Source organism: Ixodes scapularis, unplaced genomic scaffold (genome assembly GCF_016920785.2).
Source record: "Ixodes scapularis isolate PalLabHiFi unplaced genomic scaffold, ASM1692078v2 PGA_scaffold5__190_contigs__length_132052651, whole genome shotgun sequence".
Lineage (NCBI taxonomy): Eukaryota > Metazoa > Arthropoda > Arachnida > Ixodida > Ixodidae > Ixodes > Ixodes scapularis.
Window position 1 is genome coordinate 28,080,041 of NW_024609880.1, and position 20,079 is coordinate 28,100,119.

The 20,079-nt window shown below is 43.2% G+C and overlaps 1 protein-coding gene across 1 annotated transcript in view; it reads left to right on the forward strand.

Moving 5' to 3' along the window:
• The window catches only part of LOC120841339, a 101,410-nt gene that overhangs the window by 181 nt on the left and 81,150 nt on the right, over positions 1-20,079 (forward strand). The window contains exons 2-4 of the mRNA XM_040212218.1: positions 6,958-7,133; positions 7,207-7,298; positions 10,929-11,003. Of these exons, the coding sequence (XP_040068152.1) occupies positions 6,958-7,133; positions 7,207-7,298; positions 10,929-11,003 (343 nt within the window). The remainder of the gene's footprint in view (positions 1-6,957; positions 7,134-7,206; positions 7,299-10,928; positions 11,004-20,079) is intronic.

The window sequence follows — 20,079 nt, forward strand, 5'->3', positions numbered from 1 at the left end:
GCCTTGATGAAAACGATAGAGTGTCAAAAAGTAAATACCTAGGTTTTGTGGAAAATTACTTTTTACATTAAATTACGAAATGTTTATATAAATTAACCTATAACTAACATTTAAAGATGAGTTTTAAAAATGACAATAAAGTAAGTTTATACAGTGAAAAGACAGTAAGTGTGCAGGCGAGCTGGTGATTGCTAATCATGTCATATGTCAAAAAAACGAAAAAACAAAACGAAAAAAACTAGAGAAGAGTTACTTTGGGGAAACACATCTTGGTGACCACTAAACGGTGGTGACGGTCCTTAACTGCATATTGTCCCCCTAACCCCCTTTTTTCTTTTTTCCACCTTTCTTTTTCTCGCTAATCGATCTGCTTGTTTATAGTCTCAGAAACTTTTTGGGAGTTGCTTCCAAGTTGCATTGATGCTTGGCTTATGCTGTTTTCCATTGATTTTATTTTTATCGTTTCTTTAACGACCCTCTGGATATCATCTCGCTCTTTATATAGAACTTTCGTTTCTGACCAGTGCGCAGTACAGTTGTTGCATTCCTCGATGTGCTTTGTGATTTCTGAGTTCGGCGCTTTCGTGTTTACATTTCTCTTGTGTTCTAATAACCTATCGTTGAGGTATCTTGAGGTTTGTTCCACGTACTTGATCATCCCGCATGTTAACGTAATTTCATATGCTACACTTTCTTTGCACGGAACCGAAGGCTTCCGATTCATACAGCCTGTTTTAAATAGTAATACTCAATATGTTTTTTTAGAACAAAATAAGTAATAATGAAAGTTACACTTGCGTCCAATTCCTAACACGAGAATACGCTATATGCAACACCCTAGAATATTCATATTTCAGTTCTGGTAAGCAACGTGCCGTCAATATTGTTGGAGGTTCCGCTTTCCAGCCGTTTATTAGCCGGACAAGACGTCCTGTTTCTTTGCTGGCCCGCTTCAAACTGCTTGCCCAAGCGCTGAAATCGCGCGACCTCCGGCCTCGTTCTTCTCTTCATCGCTACATTATCCCCCTGCCCATCTTTTTTCCTTTCTTTTTAGTGAGAATTAACGGAGTCTTTCGTGCGATGATAGGCGGTCCCGGTAAGCCACGAGCAGCCGTGATTGATCATTGCGACGTATGCGATATACCACGTCGTTGAGCATTTCGACGGTCGTGAAGGGGCCTTGCCAATGACACTGAAGCTTCGGAGACAGTCTTTTAAGGATGAGGTTGTACAGCCACACCTTATCACCGGTTGAGAACGGGCTCGTTGCGTCATGTGCGTCGTACTGAGTTTTCATACGAGCGAGACCACTTGCCAAACGTTGTTGGTCAAATGCATGCATCCGTTCTAGGTTCGCCCTCAGGTCGCTTACGTGAGACGCGTGGTCCTTGGCCGTTCTCATGCTCGTGTGATGGCAATTTCGCAGGGCATACGAAGATCACGGCGAACGCGAGTATAACGTGTTTAGAGTTGTGTCAGGTCACCTTGGCCTGCACTGCCGAGACTGTTGCTGCGCTCCCGTCTTTGACAAGTGTGAAGTGATTAAAAAAAATAAAGACAAACTCACTCGGGAAATCATTGAGGCGCGGGAAGTTGGAAGATTGGGGCCAAACTGTGGTCAGCACTCCGTCACTATCTTTATCAGATAAGGAACGTTCCTATTTAGACACACAGTGACAGTGCATATCGATGGCTAGTGAGCACGTGTCATCCAGGTCACCCTTTTTATTCATGTTTGTCTGTTGTGACAATACAGTATTTATACTCGCTGTTAGAACGAATAAACTTCAGTTGTAAGTCAGCGCCTTGTTTGTCTACCCTCTTGTTCTTGTCCGTGTCCTTGCGCTTTTTTAATCTTTAACCAGACAAAGTTGGAGTTTTGTTCTGTCAAGGCGTACAACGGCTTATCAATGTGGGCGAAACTGGGAACGAATCTTCAGGAGTAAGGTGCAATCCCGATGAAGCTATGTACGTTAGTGGTGTATGTCGGTGTTGGTCACTCAGCAAAAGCAGATAATTTGCAAGGGTCCGTGGAAACCCCATCTACTGAAATGATATGTCCGAGGTATTCGATTTTTCTGGTGAACAACGAACATTTCTTCGGTGTCAGTCTCAGTTCCGCATGTTGTAGCCGTGCAAACACTCTTTCAAGGTTCGCGAGATGATCAGAGAATGTTTGGCCGAAGACAACGATGTCATCAAGATATACGAGACAGATTGTGCCTACAAGACCGTTCTCCATTAGTCTCTGAATTGTAGTCGGAGCATTGCAGTGTCCTAATGGCCTCACTCTGAATTGGTATGAGCCATTACCTGTGGTGAATGCAGTCTTCTCAGGATCGCCTGGATGTACTGGGACCTGCCCATATCGACTCTTGAGGTGAAGCGTAGAAAACCACGTGCATCCTGCAAGAGCGTCCAATATCTCATCGGTTCGAGGCATAGGGAAGGAGTCCCTATTAATGACATTATTAAGTCGTCGGTAGTATACACATAATTGAGTTGACCCGTCCTTTTTTTTCACTGGTGTAGTTGGTGAAGACCAAGGGGAACATGCCGGCTCAATCACGCCCTGCTGTAGCTTCGTCTTCACCACGTCGTCGACGCTTGACCGCTGAGCGAGAGGAACGCGCCGAGTAGGCTGCCGTACAGAAACAGCATGTCCTGTCACGATTCGGTGTGTTGCTGCTGACGTCAGCTCCAAATTTGTATTGTCTCTGCTGAAAAGTTTTGGAAATCGTCCAAGTAGCTGCCGAACCTGATCAGCATTGGTGTTGTCCAGGCCAAAAGTTGCGCTCCTGTCGAGTGGTAACAAGTGCACAGCAGAGTTAATAGACAATACGTGGAAATAGACACACCGGGATGAGGAATTTATTGACATCCCGCTGTCGCAGAGTACTGTTACCGTGGCAGCACCCAAGGGAAACGAATCGGTTCCCAAATGCAGCAGCCCAGAGTTGAAGTCGAGCACACACAAAATCGACGCCGAGGATACGTTGCTCATCGACAGCCGCGACGACAACAGACAGAGTAACTTTAAGGCTTCCCACGCTAAGAGGTACGGTTGTGCAGCCCAATGAATTTAGCATCTCCCCTGTTGCGGTATGCAGAGAGTGTCTTTCGGAGTTTGGCGGGACGAGTCGGTTCGTCCCTAGCAGAACTTTAGGATGGATGACAGATGCTGTTGCACCCACATCGTTGAGTGCGCGCATGGGCACTCCGTCGACAATACCTTGGAGGTAGGTGTATATCATGGATGGGGGGAGAATGCCAAGGCACGAGTTGATGTTATTCTCCTTTGCGTTGGCATCGTTGGGGTCCGGCTAGGAAAACGAGGGTCGTTCTTCGGGTGCCCGCGTGTAACCTGGCTTGTAGCAATTCCAGCACACGAGAGCTGGAGTCTCCTGTATTCTCATAGCTGGTGTCCGTGGTTGCATCAAGGGTCGCAGTGACGTGGACTGGGGTGCCTGTCGTGTAGCTTCTGCCTCCAAGGCACAAGCATGTACGGCCTGCAGTGTCTGGGGCGTGCCAAGCGAACGGCGTCTTGCACGCCTACAGACGAGGTAGTATCGATGAATACCATGGTGGCGACTGCTTGAAAGTATCCTCTGGGCAGCCGGTAAGGGCAAGAGGCTCGAGATGATCGATGTCATCGGCGGATCGAGATATCGTTTCAACAGTTGAATGCCGGTGGTTCTGAAGCTGCGCATGATGGAGATAGCGGAGCGGCCCTTTTCCGAAACGTTCGTCGAATGTTGCGACCAAGGCCTGGTAGGATTGGCGGGCTTCAGATGGCAGGTGATGCAATATACTCAACGCTGGTCTGGCATTATTAGCGGCCAAGGCTTGAGCCTTTTGAGCCTCAGCCCAATTGTTCGCATCAGCGATGAGGATGAATTGTGCTTTGTAAGGTCCACAAGGAGTGGTATCATCGTACTTTGACGGTTTTAGCTTCAGACTTGGGAGTCCCATGAGGGCCTGGGCTAAAACGCTAACGGTATGAGGCTCCTCGAGTGCGGGTCGCCGGGCTTCTAAGCGTTCCAGACGGTCGGTGAGGGAAACAGTCATTTCCTGAAACATTGACGTTGAGCCCTGCAGAAGGTGGCTCTCCTGCGTGGTGTAAGACGCTTCGAGTCGCTCCATGGGGTTCGTTATTAAAGCCGTCATTTGAGAAGCGTGCGGGTCTGACAGGGCCGTATTTCCGGCGGTAGCATTGGCGGTGTGGTCCCGTTGAGGGTCGGAAGGAGGTTCCATGTTTCGGAGAAGGCGTTGACCGGAGCGTACCTCCACTTCTGACACCAAACGTAGCGAGTTCCGCTTGCCCGCCGTTATTAGCCGGATAAGATGTCCGGTTTCTTTGCTGGCTACCTTCGAACTGTTTGCCCGAGCGCTCACATCGCGCGACCTCCGGCCTCGTTCTTTTCTTGTCCCCATATTAGGATGCCGTAAATGAAAAATGCGTCTCCAGTTGATTTTTAGCATGAAGTGAGGCTCTAAAAGCACTGCTAACTAAATTTATTGAAGAGACTTGCCCGCTAAGTTTGCTTCATACATATCATAATAAAATGGTGATTATATGGGACATTATTTAATGCCAAGTTTACGCGACGGATTGACGACTAAACAGTCACAAAATAAATTAAGCTGTTAAGGAATTACAGAAAGCGATCGTTTTATGAGGTATAAAAGGCAAAATGAATCATAGGAAACGTCACGCTTCAAGTGGAAGTTGTTTATCTTTCTACCTCTCGTCCTTATTTTGTGACTATTGTTATAGTTAACCTTGTTTCAGGCGAATTTATATATCTTATTATAAATTTATTATTATCTTGAGCTCAACTTCCCCTTGACATTTTAAAACACAGCATATTAGAAAATTCGAAATCTTGTTATGCAGGGTGTTTAGCTAACTTTTGCCTGCACATAAAGAAATGATACAAGCTGTGCGTGTTGGACAAATGCGGTATTGTTCGCAGTCCTAATGAGAAAGTCAAAATATTTTAGAGACGTTCCGAACTGGATAATTAACACAGATTAATTAGCCAATGTCTTGTATCTTAAATTGTGCGCATACCCTCCCATAAAAGAGTTCTAGAACGTGTTGGGAAACACCCTATTGCATTGTTTTCATCAAGGTCTCCTTCATGTGCTTAACCTGTTTCAGGTTTAAAAGTAGAGCACTCAATTTTAATAAATAATTCCACGTGACAAAGAGCTCTTACATCGAACTTGACTAACGGGTAGTCTCGTGGAAGTTTTCAAACATCGCAATCTTTACTGAGCACACTAAAATAATAAACAGGCGACGGCTACACTAACCGAAACAACACAACGGGAGGCTTCTTAATGCGCCCCACAGTATTTATCTTGAGGGATTTGCGTAGAGCTTAGTATTTAAAAGTTAGTTCATTAATCTCTACTAATAAGCCAGTTTAATACCCGAATATTTAACTTTCTCAACACGGCTTCGCGCACTATTTCATTTGTTGTCAATGCGTAGCGCGCACGAGCTATTTTATGTTTTGGAACAATTTAGCAGCAACACCCTCCGATTTATTAAGATTAAAGAATAATAAACATGTAGGACAAAGACAACAAGACCGTAAATTTATTTGCTGGAAATTCTTCTTGGAAAAAATAAACACTAAAAACCAACCGGACGAAGAGCAAAATATACGCAATAGAAATTGTGTAATGTTTAATACGATTTTCTGCGTGAAATTTTGGATTTATATCCTACATTTCAAATATTCGTACGCTTTTCCTTTTATTAAAATTTTTAGTTTTAAAACGACTTGATGTAGGTTCCGATCGACGTACTATATGTTGTCATTCGGCGCCCTAGTCTTGAGAGCTGCATGTTATTCAAATTTAGCACTTTGTTTCTCTTTAGGGTGCAGCAAAACGTTCTTCCAAAGGTTTGCAACACATAACTACGAACAGTTAACTTTTTAAAAGTAAATAAAAACTCAACTACAACTTCAGGAGCAGCGCGTTCTCCATTTGCTGAAATATGTGAAATAAGGATTCAATGTGTTTTTTTTACAAATACAAATGTTTATACTTTTATGATGAAGCCAAAGTTTTTGCCGACTATCAACACACGTTTAATGAACATCTGTTCTGCCAATTACATGAGATTTAAGCAGAAAAGTATAAACAACCAAACCTTGCAAAAATACTCTTTCAAGAAAGACAGCGGTAGCAGCTCCCTTTATTTTATCCCACAACACGACCAATATTGTGAGACAATTCGGTGTAGCTTCATTTTGTGTTGTCTAAATGTTAATGTATTACATACGCCTCATTCCATAAATCCTACGGCCACGAGCCTTTTTTAGCCTCAGTGCGTCTGCGCACACGGGATTTGTAACTATACAGGAACCTGTCCTGTGGTCATATGCTAAGCTTCACAGGAATAAAGAGTATTATTAGAATAGTTAAATTTTAGTTTGTTATCTGATTTATACTTTACGTTATTAAAATCCCGAGGACTATTACGTTTCTTCAATAGAGTAGTAGCCAGAAATTCAAAATATTGCAAAGGTTGAGAATAGAACCCAATTCCAAAAACATGATCGGAACTAGTCACAAAATTACACGTCCCTGCAAAAGGTCATTATTAGTATTATATAATAATGTACTGTTGTCCTTTATAATTCTTCCGAAGCATATTGCAACCTATGCAGCTGCTTGAATGAAATGAATGATTTTATAACTTCACTGTGAACTACAGAGAGACTGCGCAAGAAAATAAGGCCCGAGAATGATAGGGGTGCTACGTTTTTATTCAGTTTGATCGCATTGAAGTTTATTATTCGTAGATGCTTGCATTCTGTGCTCTAAAAATTTCTGGAGATTGGGTAAATGCAGAAAGAAAAATAAACTTCGTTACACTCGGATTATTCATATAATCAACGCTATTTAAAAAAGTCAATATTTTTATTTTCTTCTTAGGTCCTTAGTGACATCCATGGAAAAACATTTGCCCTTCTGCGCTCAAAAACCCAGAGGCCATTCCTAGTCGACTCTATGGTATCCTGTTTCACAATGCAGCTGTTATATTCAGCAGAGGAAACAGACCACACGGTTATGCTGTGGCTTCATTACACGGAATCTAACGGAGGAGTCAAGTAGGTTTACTTATTATCCAGCATGCACAGCTATCTACCATATTTCAATAAAACATCCTTAACTTACTTACAGGCGTGTCGACACAATAACCTTCACAGTGAAAGAGGAAAAAGGAACGTCAGAAAACAACCTTCGTTTCGAATTTGAAGGATCATCAAAAAATGGTATGAATTAAGGACGCCTTTGCACTTGCGAGTGCACTTCACTCCAATCTGTTAATTATTAACACATACACAAGATAAAACGTAATTTATTGCAATAAAAGACATCACACAGAACTAAAAAATGTTTCATTTACATGGCAGCAAATGAACGCATGGCGAAATAAAAACCAAACAGAACACTGCGTCGTCTGATGAAGTCGACGTAAAGATTACACACGCTCTTAATCGAAGTTTATATTCACCAACAAGATTTATTTGGGGCACGTCGTGTATGCCCAAATTAATGCAACTTCTGCAGCGTGTGATTGAAGCTGTGAAAATCTTTAGGTTCACGCGTCGAAAGTTGGTTTTCAGGATATTTTTTTTAAAATGTAAAATAAACTGAATAGACAGACCGACAGTAATTCTTTCAAGCTGAATGAGTAAACAAACAAAATTCTATATCATGCGCACTTACGAACAAAGATAAATTTGAGGTCTTAATTGTCATTCTAAAACGGCTGTGCATTAAAGTTTATATTGTTATTCATATTTATCTTAATGACTTTAATTTTTTTCATGAAAATAACTTTCAAGTGCAGTCACTGATATGTTACAAATTATCAAAATATTCCTCAAATACAATATTTTAGCTTTAGTACTGTTCCCAAGTTTAGTAAAAATTCGCAAATTAAACACAAACACATCTTCGTGTGCCATTAAAAAATCTACAATTTGTACTACCAGCTCAACCAACTGATATATTTCAAGAAGGTATAGTCTACAGCTAATATTAAAAGCAACTGGCTGTTCTAACGTTTTACTATAAAATATATATGGATCATTGAGGAGAATATAAACATGTGATGTTAAAACGTTTACATAGTGGGCAGCCGTGTATTGTATGGTATAACATTTTTGTAATTATGTAGTGAAAAACATTGATATCTCTATAATGAAAATAATATGTCTATTCAATTCTTGAAAAAAAACGCTATTTTTGTTTTTATTAAAGATTCTAAAAACATTTAGACCTTCATTCAATGAAGCACAGATTTTTAAAAATAGGTTGAAAAGAAACATCGTGGCAGGTGCAGCCGACGTTTCGCTAAAACGCCGAGCTTGAACAAGACCAACAAGATACGTCCCTCACTCAAGCGCTGGATGGCACTCCTAGGCTAGGGAAAAAACTTAATTTTAAGTGATAGCTATCTTCTTTTTCCTTAACTTGTGCCTTATTTTGTACTTGGAAAGTGGCGTCGGAGCTTCGGCGGCTAACATTTAGGTCGTCTCTTTGTACTTCGTTCTCTGTTGCGGATGTTATGCGACAAAAAAAATGCTTCTCGTTTTGTACAATGGCTTTTGAATTTATCTGCAGTTTCATTAGCTTTCAGTTTCAGGCCTAGTTAAAGGGGCGATGCAACAAATTTAATTTCGGAAGATTTTGCAGTTTTACATTTTCGCTATTCTTTTGAAATATCGCGATTCCGTTGCGTAATAGCAAAGAAAAGAACGGAAATATTTTTGCGATGTGCAGCCGCGAGTTGGCGGCCATAGCAACTAAGGCGTGACTCGCAATGGAAATGTAATAAGTTTCCAAGATGTGCCATTATGTGCTTAATATCATGCTATATTTGATAAGTATTGTCGTTTCAACATGAGAAAATGCGTCAAAAGTCTCATATAATATACAAGTTTGTACTATATTCATTTGTAGTGGCGCCGTCTGCCCGAGGTGAAATAAACTAGTTATCCACGTGGGCCTCACTCCGTTGTGCTACCACGTCAGTCGAACTTCCTTACGGAAAGGCAAGCTCTTTGCTCCCCCCCCCCCCTCCCATCTCCACCTCTCCACATTGCTTAGACCAACCTTCAAAGCAGCCATGAAAGAGAACCCAACCGGACATTCGTCACTCGGAAGAATGTGTACGAGTTGAGGGTAGTTGGGAGGCGCCAAAAAACATCAATTGTTAAACCTTTTTTCTAAAGAACTAGCGCACGTAGGCAAATTTTGTTTGCAGTTCGTTAATCCAGACGTGACAGGAAAAAACTACCATAATTATTTGACCGATGTCCAAAGATTGTTGCACGGCCCCGTTAAATTGTCTTCATCAGTGCCCGTCCTTATGCTCACGTGATTAGGTAGGTGTGAAAGAAATGGTCACGGTATTTTCTAGTGAACTACTAGCTCATACTCAGGTCGCACAGTTCTTTGGACCAACATTTTTTTTGCTTTTGTTTGAGAATTTCGGGTTTCAAAACGCCCGAAAAGTCAAGGTAGGGCCAATCTTTACCTTCTTTAACCATAGTCTTTTCCCTATTTACACAAGCAAGTGCCTTAGTTAGACTTCACTGCGTTTGGTTGTACTGTTAGTTTTTCGGTTTATACTAAGAATGCTTGGCTTAAGTATGGAACTTAGGCATTTTTGTGGCGAGCAAAAGAAAAGATATAGGAACGCCAAAGAAAAGTACTTTGTCACTTCCTAACGCCTTGGAACAAAGCCGTGTTAGACTCGAGTTAGGCCACTAGGATTGCCAAGATTGCGCAAAGTTAAGCGTTTCTGTTCCGTGCTGCTTGAGTATGTTTCGATGTTTTTCTTTTTCACACATTTAAACTTGATTTTGATAGGAAATTCTTTGGTTGGGTGAAGTTGCGTTTTCTTTAGGCCAACCTAACAAAACAGTGACGTCATAAATGCTGATGATGCTCCGTAAGAGTTATAGTCACCACCAAGAAAAAATAAAGTCGGTTCCAAAACCTTCAAACACAAAATTAAAACTCAAGCTCATTTCTATATAATCAGGTTGTCCCAGTCTTCGTGTTTATAGTTTTTGTTTCAGTAGCAAACCAATATTTGTGTTTTTTTTTTATTCCATGTGACATTCGCAGATATTGCTTAAAAAGAAAAAAAAAACTATGTATTTCTGAACAAAGAGTGATCTCGTTAAAAGGATGGTACTGTCTTGTTTTTTTATTACGTTCGGGGGCATATCTCTACGAAACCTTACACGATTCAAAGTTAGGCCATAATGGTCTAGGACATGCTAATACTAAAACTTTCTAGTATTTGGTTTATGATACTATATACTTCAAAATGAAATATTCGATGTTTATCTCTGTCATTAATTGGGTAATAAAAACGTTGTATTCCTATACTTTACTTCTATATTATATCCAGTGGCTAAAGACATTTCAACTCAGCATTTATTCATAATTTCTTAAGAAATATTCTTGGTAGGTTAGACCTTTAAACGTAATATTATTGCTGACAGCTCAATATTGCTACGATTCTGCAAACGGCGGTATTATCGTGGATTCAAAACATTACGAAATTTTAAAGCTCTAGATGTCGGAATATTTAGCGGACAAGTATTTATTCACTTTCCATGATAAACAATGTTTTTTTTTATTACCGTTAAAATATGTATTTGGGTGATAAATCCTACCCAATATCTTTTTAATTATGAAATTCGCAAATATTTTGACCTCGCAAATATTAGGCCGTTATAATGGAATGTTTTTACTAAATTTGTAAAGAAACGACAACTAAATTAATGATTTAAACGACAAAATAACTTTTTGAAACGCCGTGTTTTTTTAAATTTTGAGCGATGCATTCCATGATTAATCTAATCCACTTATGTCTACAGGCCTCACCATACAAGAAGCTGAATTTGTCTACCGCGAAAAGTCTTGTTACGGCCTGAAGATATTAAAAAAACAGGGTACGTAAAACTTTCAGTTTCTTATTCTCACATTTGTCTAGGCCTACACTCTTAAAAAGGCTAGTAGTATTTACATAGTAAAAGCTAGTAACTCTTTTGTCAGATATGTTACTAGGTACTTAGCAAACTTTGGTAATAACGGTCAAGCGGAAACGCAACGAATCACGTGATTTGTGGCGAAAAAAAAACGGCGAGTGTGGTTATACCGCTTACCACCAGATAGCAGCCGCAAAAAAAAAAAAAAAAAAAAAATTAAAACTGGAAATGAGTACGTAATATATGTGGCGCTAGTCACCGAACAATTACAGGTAAAAATGTCAGTGCTCAAATATAGGTTATTTCAACGCTTCCACATTTGCAACTAGATACATGTCTTGCACATAAACGTATTCAGCACACAACTGATACAATGCTGTCAACAGAGATCACATGCAAATATGACGAACACACGTGAAACGCTCACTCAAATCATTCTAATCGCTAACTCCCTTGTCTTCCCATGAGTATTTTACACTGACCATTTCAGTGCTCAAACTTGTCGTCGTGTATTACCACGTCAGTGAATAATGTGACACATATAGTGCTCTTTTCGCACCAATATCCTTCCTCAAGAAAGTTTTCAAGCAATTCAAGGATTCTAGTTCCTTGTAGAAAACAGAGGTAAACACAGACATTATTTGCGACAGTCGATAAAACAACCTCCCGCGCCAATTCTCAGCATCCATGTATTCGCTTCCCGATATAGCAACCTCGAACCAGCTTTCTCGACCCTCTCGTTAATAAAGAATTAAAACCAATACGGTCGCCGTCGGCGAGAGATTGCTTTACTTTTGTCACCCGCGGCGAACGAAGTCAGTAAGTGACGGTAAGTACGACGGCAGCTGCGCACCTTTCTCGTGTTGTATAAAAGAAATGCATGCGAAATTAATACCGGGTGCAGCTCGTGTCTTAATTTGTTTGTAGTACACATACGAATGCTCGCATTTCTGAAAAAAATTTAGGCAAACTAAAAAAAATAAATAAATAATACCCGTATAGTGTCAAAATATTTTTTAATAAGTAGTCCTAATGCTAGGTACACTATTTACAACACATCAACGGTCATGACACTGCACTGTCACGACCGAAGACAGCTAAATCAGAACCATTCAACCACCCAGCACACACAGACCGCGAAGAAGACGTTCCCAGTGTCAAGTAGGATCGAAGCAGCGAAGCTTCTTGGACTGCGAAACTGGCCGAGCGATCGCGGTGGAGCGGCGGATCCTGTGACGAGACGAACGCTCGTCTCCGGCTCGTTAGAATCCTCGTTGCTCTCCACGTCTACGCACACTCTCGTCCAGTCGACCGCACGAACGTTCACTATGTACTCCAACTCGGGAACACGAGAACAGTACACGACACTCGGCAACAACGGCAGGTTTGGATCGCAGAAATTATCATTTCGCAAACTCCGACTGGTCCCAATTTGCTTGTCGTACAATGTTGCCAAGTGTCTCTTGCGGAAGAGAAACGTATATTTTAAGAAAATCATAAATAAAAAACAAAATGAACCTTTCTTTTCTTCAGAAACGTGTTTAGCACGTGCTACTCAGCTATTTTCATTTTAAAATAAAAATTACAAATAAACGCTTCCAAAATAATGCAAACGTGAAGGGAAGTGAGATGCCGCATGGCCATTCCATCAACAATGACTTCCACCTGACTGCGCTCGCTGCAGCGCTGGCTTCCACAACGTATTGGAACGGAGGTTGTGATCGCTATCAAGTGAACTCCAACCCTTAAACATGCCCCGTCCTACAATATTTGGTGTTAGAATTCTGTGTGGATACCTCCCCCTGTGTTCCAAAAGAGTACGTGCGTCGCTAACGCTGACCATCGGCGATGAAGCCGATGCAGTAGACGCCGCCATCTTGTCCGCGCATTTGGGGTGGTAAATAGCTAGTAATCGTAGTAAATGTTATTACAAAGTAGTAATGGTCAGTACAAGGTAGTAACGGCTCCAGTTAATGGTTTTGTACTAGCGTTTTTAAGAGTATAACAATGGAACGTAGACCCTAGTATCATGCATATTTCCACATTCAAATCAACTGAGTATGTAAGCAAATGCATAAAGAGGAAATAAAGAGCTCGGCTTTAATGGCCCGCTTTAGGCTGCCTAAAAAGGAATATTGCAATCATACACAGCCTGTTTATTTTTTAAAAATCTAATAGATAATCGCGACACGCCTGTTTATACAAAAAGGGCTTATTAGTATCTTTCTTTAAAGGGGTCATGAAACGCTTTTCCAACTTTTTCCTGTTTAGCTTTCCTCCTCAACCCATAAATCGCGCATTACACCAAACAGTTAAAGAAGACGAAAAGGGGAGTCCCCTCTTGCTCGCACTCTCGTTTGTGTAATCCCGGACACATCCATTCTCCCCCTAGAAGATTAGCCCGTCGCTCAAAATTCAGACAAAAGTTGCTTTCCCCACCCCGTTCATTCCGAAGCTGACAGTGCTGTGGAAGCTACGTGCTCGTTGGGCCAGCCACACTTGCCACGTGAGCGTGGCAAATGTGGCTGCAGAGAATGAAGTCAGGTGATGAAAGGGAGGCGGCTGATTGGTCCGGCAAGCGCGTAGCTTCCACCACAATGTCAGCTTAGGGGTGAAGGGAATACGTGGGGTCCGGTTGCGTGTGACGTCAGTTTGGACCCAATAACGCGCTTTTGGGACTGCGGATGTATCACAGTGAAAAGGCAGAGAGGTTGCGAAGGGGAGGAGGTACGAAATAGTCCTCTCTGTTTTCAAATTTTCGCACTGAAAGTCAGGTTTTTGACTTTCTACCTTTTTTCTTTTGGTCCACTGAACGATGTGCTATTAGTAAAATCCCAATCTAAAATGATTTATCCCAACCCAAAAATCGTTTCATGGGCCCTTTAAGTTTTGAGTAGAAAAACAGGTTGCGTATCATCATTACTTGGTGTTTGTTTTCTTAGGACGCATACATTGAATCGTAATCTTAAAAGACGAGCAAAACTTATTTTAGTTTGCCTTAAAACACTTATTTTAAGATGGCAAGATAGTAGTTACAAGCATATCGGCCTGAAAAAATAATCCTGTAATATCCTGCGTTTCTTTTTGTTTAGATCATTTCAGTTCGACATCCTAAACAAATCTTAAACACCTACTTTCCTGTAAAGTACTTGCAAGAGCCAATCCCTGCAATCTAGAAAAAGAGCTCGCCGAGTTACGAGGCTAGAACTATGTTTAACTCAAGGAAAACGGTCCACGCTGTTACACTGACCACGATCTTTAACGTGCTTACGCCACCTTCAGTGTCACAGCGCAAGGGGACGTTGTGTGTGCTTCACATTTTTAGACTCAGCATTCGCCGGGCTCCCTCCTTACGCAAGGGCTCTGCGGGTAGGTAGAAGTATTGAATGTTTTAGAGTAAAGAATATTTCCTTTAGTCCATGTCCCTTTTGGCAACTCTTGCCAGTCGTTTTCCCAACCGCACATCTGCCAGGTTTACAAGACTCGACGATAGCCACTCACAAAACGAATACCACAATTTCGACGTATTACCAAAGAGATAATCTCCACCCGAACAAACATTTGCGTGACAAATATCCTACTTACACTGACACACTTAGCTGCAGTTACGCTTAACCATAGTTGCCACACTCTACTCTTGGACAATGTTTATTAGGCTATTTAGTCAAAGCTTTGAGAGCACGAGCAGCTGCGCGCCTTGAGCGCCCATGAAAGCTGGGCACGCGCCCAGCTTTCTTCTGAAATACGTGTACGAGCGTTTAGTGCAGTTACTCTGGTGAAGCTTAACTACAGTTGAAGGTGCCCGTGTAACTAGGCTACTAGTGTTTATGGTTTCTGATACCTTATAAAATGCAGGGCTTGACGAGTCCCTAAAGTCTCATTATCGCTACGCAGTCAATGAGATCGCGGCGTTCGCAGATAAAAGTGAAAGAAACCGAAGGCCCAATATTTGTAGACTCCAAGATTAAACATTACTGAAGTGTTCTTAAGCTTCGCCTTTAAGAGTGGAACGCGATAGCTAAACATATCAAATCCCGCTCGTTCCCAAGCCGTGCAGCGTGCTTTGCGCGGCTTAGGAATTACACTTCCGGACACAGCAGCCTACGGATGCGGAATGTCGAGCTCCGACGGAATGGTGATAAAGGCCCGGCGAGGCGCGGTGATTAGGCATCTACTGTTGTGCTGTAATATGCCGTTCATCTGCCACCCTTGCCTGCTGGGTACATAGCGACGAACGCAGTGTTTCTACATTGCGATGTGAAGAAACAGCCCTACCGGATACAAGACTTGCGCGGTGAACTTGGAGAGTTGGACCTTCTGAAAGACTGCGTCGGCGGGTTTCATGCCAGATGATCTTGTCTGGATGTTGAGACTGCACTCATTAGCTGTGAAACAAAAGCTGGTGACCGCAAAAAAGCTAACTGTCAGACAAGGGAGGCGCCTCGTGTTTGACTCAGCAAAGAATTAAGTAAACATGGAGCTCCACTGGGTTTCATACTGTTGTTTTTCTAAGGCCATGGAGTGATCGTAATCGTTACGAAATGAACCTTTAGTACACAAAGAAAGAACTATTTACACTCAGGGTAATTCCGGTATCGGGAGACGCCAGTGTTCGGCTGGCTCGCTGGCTCGCGTCGGTCAGCTCGAGCTCGCTTCTTCCTCGTCGTTCCGTGTGTCTACTCTTGGACACAACACATACGATGTTCCAGACTTTAACGTGTAAAAGGAGATTGAAAGTTTCGGCAAGGTGTCGAGCATAAATTGGGAATGCTTCCGCGAACGAGGCTTCGAGAATCTGGAATCCAACACGAGGCATGTGCAGCTGACCCTCAAGGGGGTTTGACGGTCGACGGCAGTCCCCAAAAGATACGGTTGGAAAGGTGTAAACATACGGTTGGAAAGGTCCTGGTACTTGGGAGGGCCCCTTACTCCCTGCGATGCAGGCAAACTGGCCATATCCGGCGGGACTGTCGCACTCCTCGATGCGTCGACTGCTATCGTTTTGGACACGCAACGGAGGACTGCACGACGACGTGCGCTTCCGTTGCTTGAGACCGCAAAGATCAGGAGGAGTCCCAGATGTTCATGGGCGCAACCAAGGCAGTGAAAGTTGTACAAGCAATCCGTTTCACAGTCTACTATGAGCGATGAAATGAAAATTCACAGGGTCTCTTATATTATCCCTAAGCCGACTTGATGGCGAAATCTCAAGCGCCAATCCCGTGGATATCGAACCTCCGAAGTCAGTTCGCTCTCTGAAGACGCACCGTTGGCGCCGTTACTCTCACGGCATGTCGCACGCCCGCTCCTCACCGCTGCACGAGCAAGGGTGTCCTCCTCTCCCACTGGGTTTGCGCCGCGAGCGCCCCTCCGCCGATTCTGCCAAAAGTAACGCCATCTCGTGGTACTGTGGAGAACTGTGGGTTTTGGTGCCTTTCGTGTCAACGATGTGTTTTCACTCAAGGACTGAACGATGAGACATATAAGGCCTTCGCCTTAAAAAGAAGTCAAGCACAATCGCAAGCAACGACGAGCGATTAACGGCGTCTCACGGGGAACCCTCAAAGATGTCGGTGTCCGGAAGGGAGGACGAAGGCGGATGTGAGGCCTCGAGCTCAGGAAGGACAAGGCCGCGGGAGACACCAAGCTGCCCAGCGGAGAGGGGCTATCGAGTGGAGCATCGAGGTAGAACATGGCACAAGACGAGCCTCTGACCGAGAGCCACCTGGTAGGCAAAAGACAGCTGGACTCACCTCTCCACCCGGACTTTCTCGATAAAGCGAAACAAGGTTTAGTGCCGTGGGAACAGCAGGGTTCGAGGAAAACTCGGCGTGTGCATATACCCCGAGTACACACGGACGATCACGATGTAAAGAATACGCAGTGAGTATTGAATGGGGAATGGTTTATGAGAATGCAGCGTTTGTTTGGCAACGCTTAAAGGGCAACTCCGGCCAAAACTCAAAATGAAATAAATTACTGGTATCGCTGTAGTGACACAAAATAAGACCCCAGTCAAAATATTACGTCCGTGGGACGCCGCATTCTCAACTAATGCCAATAATAAAAATGCGACCGGCCGCGAGCCGCTGCTCCTTAGCGGGCGGCCAGCGGGTTGCCGATCGCTAAAGCAACATTGGGCCGTGACGTCAGTATCGTTCTCTTTTTTCTTGCTCCGGTCCGGCCGTTGCGCGGAGTGCGCTTCTTTGAGCCGCTACCACCGCTTCTTCGGCTTGTGATTGGCGTGTTTAGCCAATGCTTTTATCTGTAGCCCGTGTAGCTTCGGTATAGCCTTTTGTTTATTTGCTTGTGAGGACTTTATGACTCGTTTTAGTGAGCGACTCGGAGCGCCCACGACAGCCCAGCTGTTCCTCGAAAGATGCCGAGTGCAACTTGTAGCGCTGTGGGCTGCTCAAACAACCCGCTGCGCAACACGGAGGTGCTTTTTCACAAGTTTCCAACGGACCGGAAATTGGAGAAGGTGCGGGTGAACGCTGTTCGACGAGTAGACTTTGGTCTTCGGCTTTTACGCGCCCGGAGAAAAGAAGAACAAAAAAAGAAAACAAAAAACAGACGTGTACAGCCCAGCCCTCGTGTGTTCGGGCGCCGCGGCCCGCGCCGGAGAGCCTCAAAGCTTCGTGTCTGGAACTGACCCGCAGCGCGAAAGCGAGAGGGCCCCCAGTACTGTACGTCTCTGGCAGCACGACGTAGAGCAACGCCGCTTCATCCACGGAGCCTTGATGACAATTTAGGCCTAGCGACGAGTACAGAAGACCGCACACACGGCGACACCCGCCGAGTACGGCACCATCCGAGTTCACTCTTTTTCCAGTCGCTAGCCTTTGGGTATACAAGCGACAAGTACGGCATAGCGCACGCACGGCGGCGGCCGCCGAGTACGGCACCGTGAGTTCACGGGTTTTCCAGTCGCTAGTTTTTGGGTATACGCACTAACCCTTGCTACATATGCTGGATAGCTACCACGTATACAAAATTAAAACAAAATCAGCTTATCTCCTATCTTTAGACGGCTAGCGCAACAGAGGTAGGTGCCGCTCGGCCTGCGTACTCGTTGAACGAGAACGATCCTGACGTCACGTTCACATAGCGGCTGATTTCCAGTGTTGCCGGAGCCTCAAGCGGCTAGTTTCGGTTTTGTTGGCCGCGCCCCAAACAAAACTTTGAGGCGTCGATATCTTTAAAACCACGCACAATAACGAGATAAAAATTACACCTATTCTGGGACGCTGACTGCACTATAAACAGTCATAAACCCAAAATCGAAAGTATGGACCGGAGTTGCCCTTTAAGAAAATACATTTTTTTAAATTAGATTAAAGCGAACGCGTAATAGTATTTAGGCACCTCTAGCGGCCCTTCGTTCTGCGACATTAAATGTGCGTGGATTGAACACGCGTAAAAACCATTATCAACTGCAGCGCCCAGTATACGAACGAGAAGTAGATATTCTGGTTGTAAAAAGGAAAATAGCGAGCATATACAGCAAGCGCAAAAGCCATTTCTTCGCTCTTACGAGGTATGTTTAAGCCACTTGGTTAAATGGATTCCCGGGTGTTCTTTACTTCTTAAAATGCCCAGACACATCAGTGAGGCGAACGTTATCAGTCACATATGATCACAGCAGACTTATTATTTGCAATTTAACATGGCTGAATCAAGATGTGCATGCAATATGTCTTTATGCGCCAAATAAGATAATTGAGAAAGTTTTGTTTGTTTCAAATTTTGCAGTGCTATTGAAAGTGCGGCAAATAGTGCAGCAAAATCGTGGTTTTGGGGGGACTTCAATTGTGTACGCAGTGTAGTGGATAGCGTAATTCCCAAGAAGCATTGCGATCGGAGCGCTGCATTACTAAGCGACTTAATAGGCTTATATAATTTAGAGGACTTTTGCCCTCCTCGAAAACGCGGGGAAAGAATTCCGTTTTACACATTTTCAGCACTCGTCCCACGCGCGATTCGAAAGAGTTTATGTGTCGTCCGATATAAGCAATCTGGTATGGGGCTATCAAGTAAAACCGCTTTTCTTTTAACGATCACTGTTTTGTGGCTGTTACGTTAGGTTGCTGGAGAAAGAGGGCATCGAAGCTGCAGTGGGAATTATAAAAATTAAATATCAGTCAGTTGAAGGATAATGTTTTTTTAAAGGAGTAAAGGAAGCATTTCAAGCGGAATTTACAGATAATAGCCCTAGTTGCATAGGAAAGTGGGAGCACTTTCAGGAACTTGTTAAGTTACGGGTATAGGAAGGTCGCCTGTCTTAACGTTGCAAGCAAAAAATTATGGAAACGTTATGATGCAATCTTTGAGTAACTTTATAAAATTATAAAGAATTCATTCATTCCAATTATTCAGCAATAAAAGAGATACAAGCCAAACAGACAGCTTCAACCAGGAGCGTTATCGTGGCGCGGTCATCAAAGCGAGAGCAGAAACTTTTTTATAGTGGAACAACCCGCACCCACTAGTCGTGCCTCCGCTGACGAGAGGAAATATGCTTTAGAAAAAAAAAATATCCGTCCTTGAGCACCGGTGTGTTATCGGCAATACTAAAGGAAATGCCAAACATGCTTTCGTCAAGTATTACGAGTAACTTTTTTGAGAGCACGGCTTGCTGACTACAATGACAGACATTCAGGTGTTTTTTCGGGAGGCGCCTGAGCTGTCGAACGAGGAAAAAGATTGGATCGAAAACCGGGGACATTTATTGAAGTAGAGAGCGCTATTTAGGGTTTAGCGGTAAACAAGACGCCTGGCCCGGTTGGTCTTAAAGCAGTGTTTCACCAAAATTAAAAAAAAAAAGTGACCCCTTTTTTATAAGGTTACACATGAAGCGTATGGCTTCAAAGCGTTGCCCCCATCTTTTTTTCGATCCCACATGCTACTTATTTTAAAATCAGATGACGACAGTGTGTAACAACGAGTTACCGGGTATCGACCCATAGCACTATCTAATGTTGATCATACAATTTTTGCAAGGTTCCTAGCTAAACGACTTTAACGTGTAATTTGCTAATTG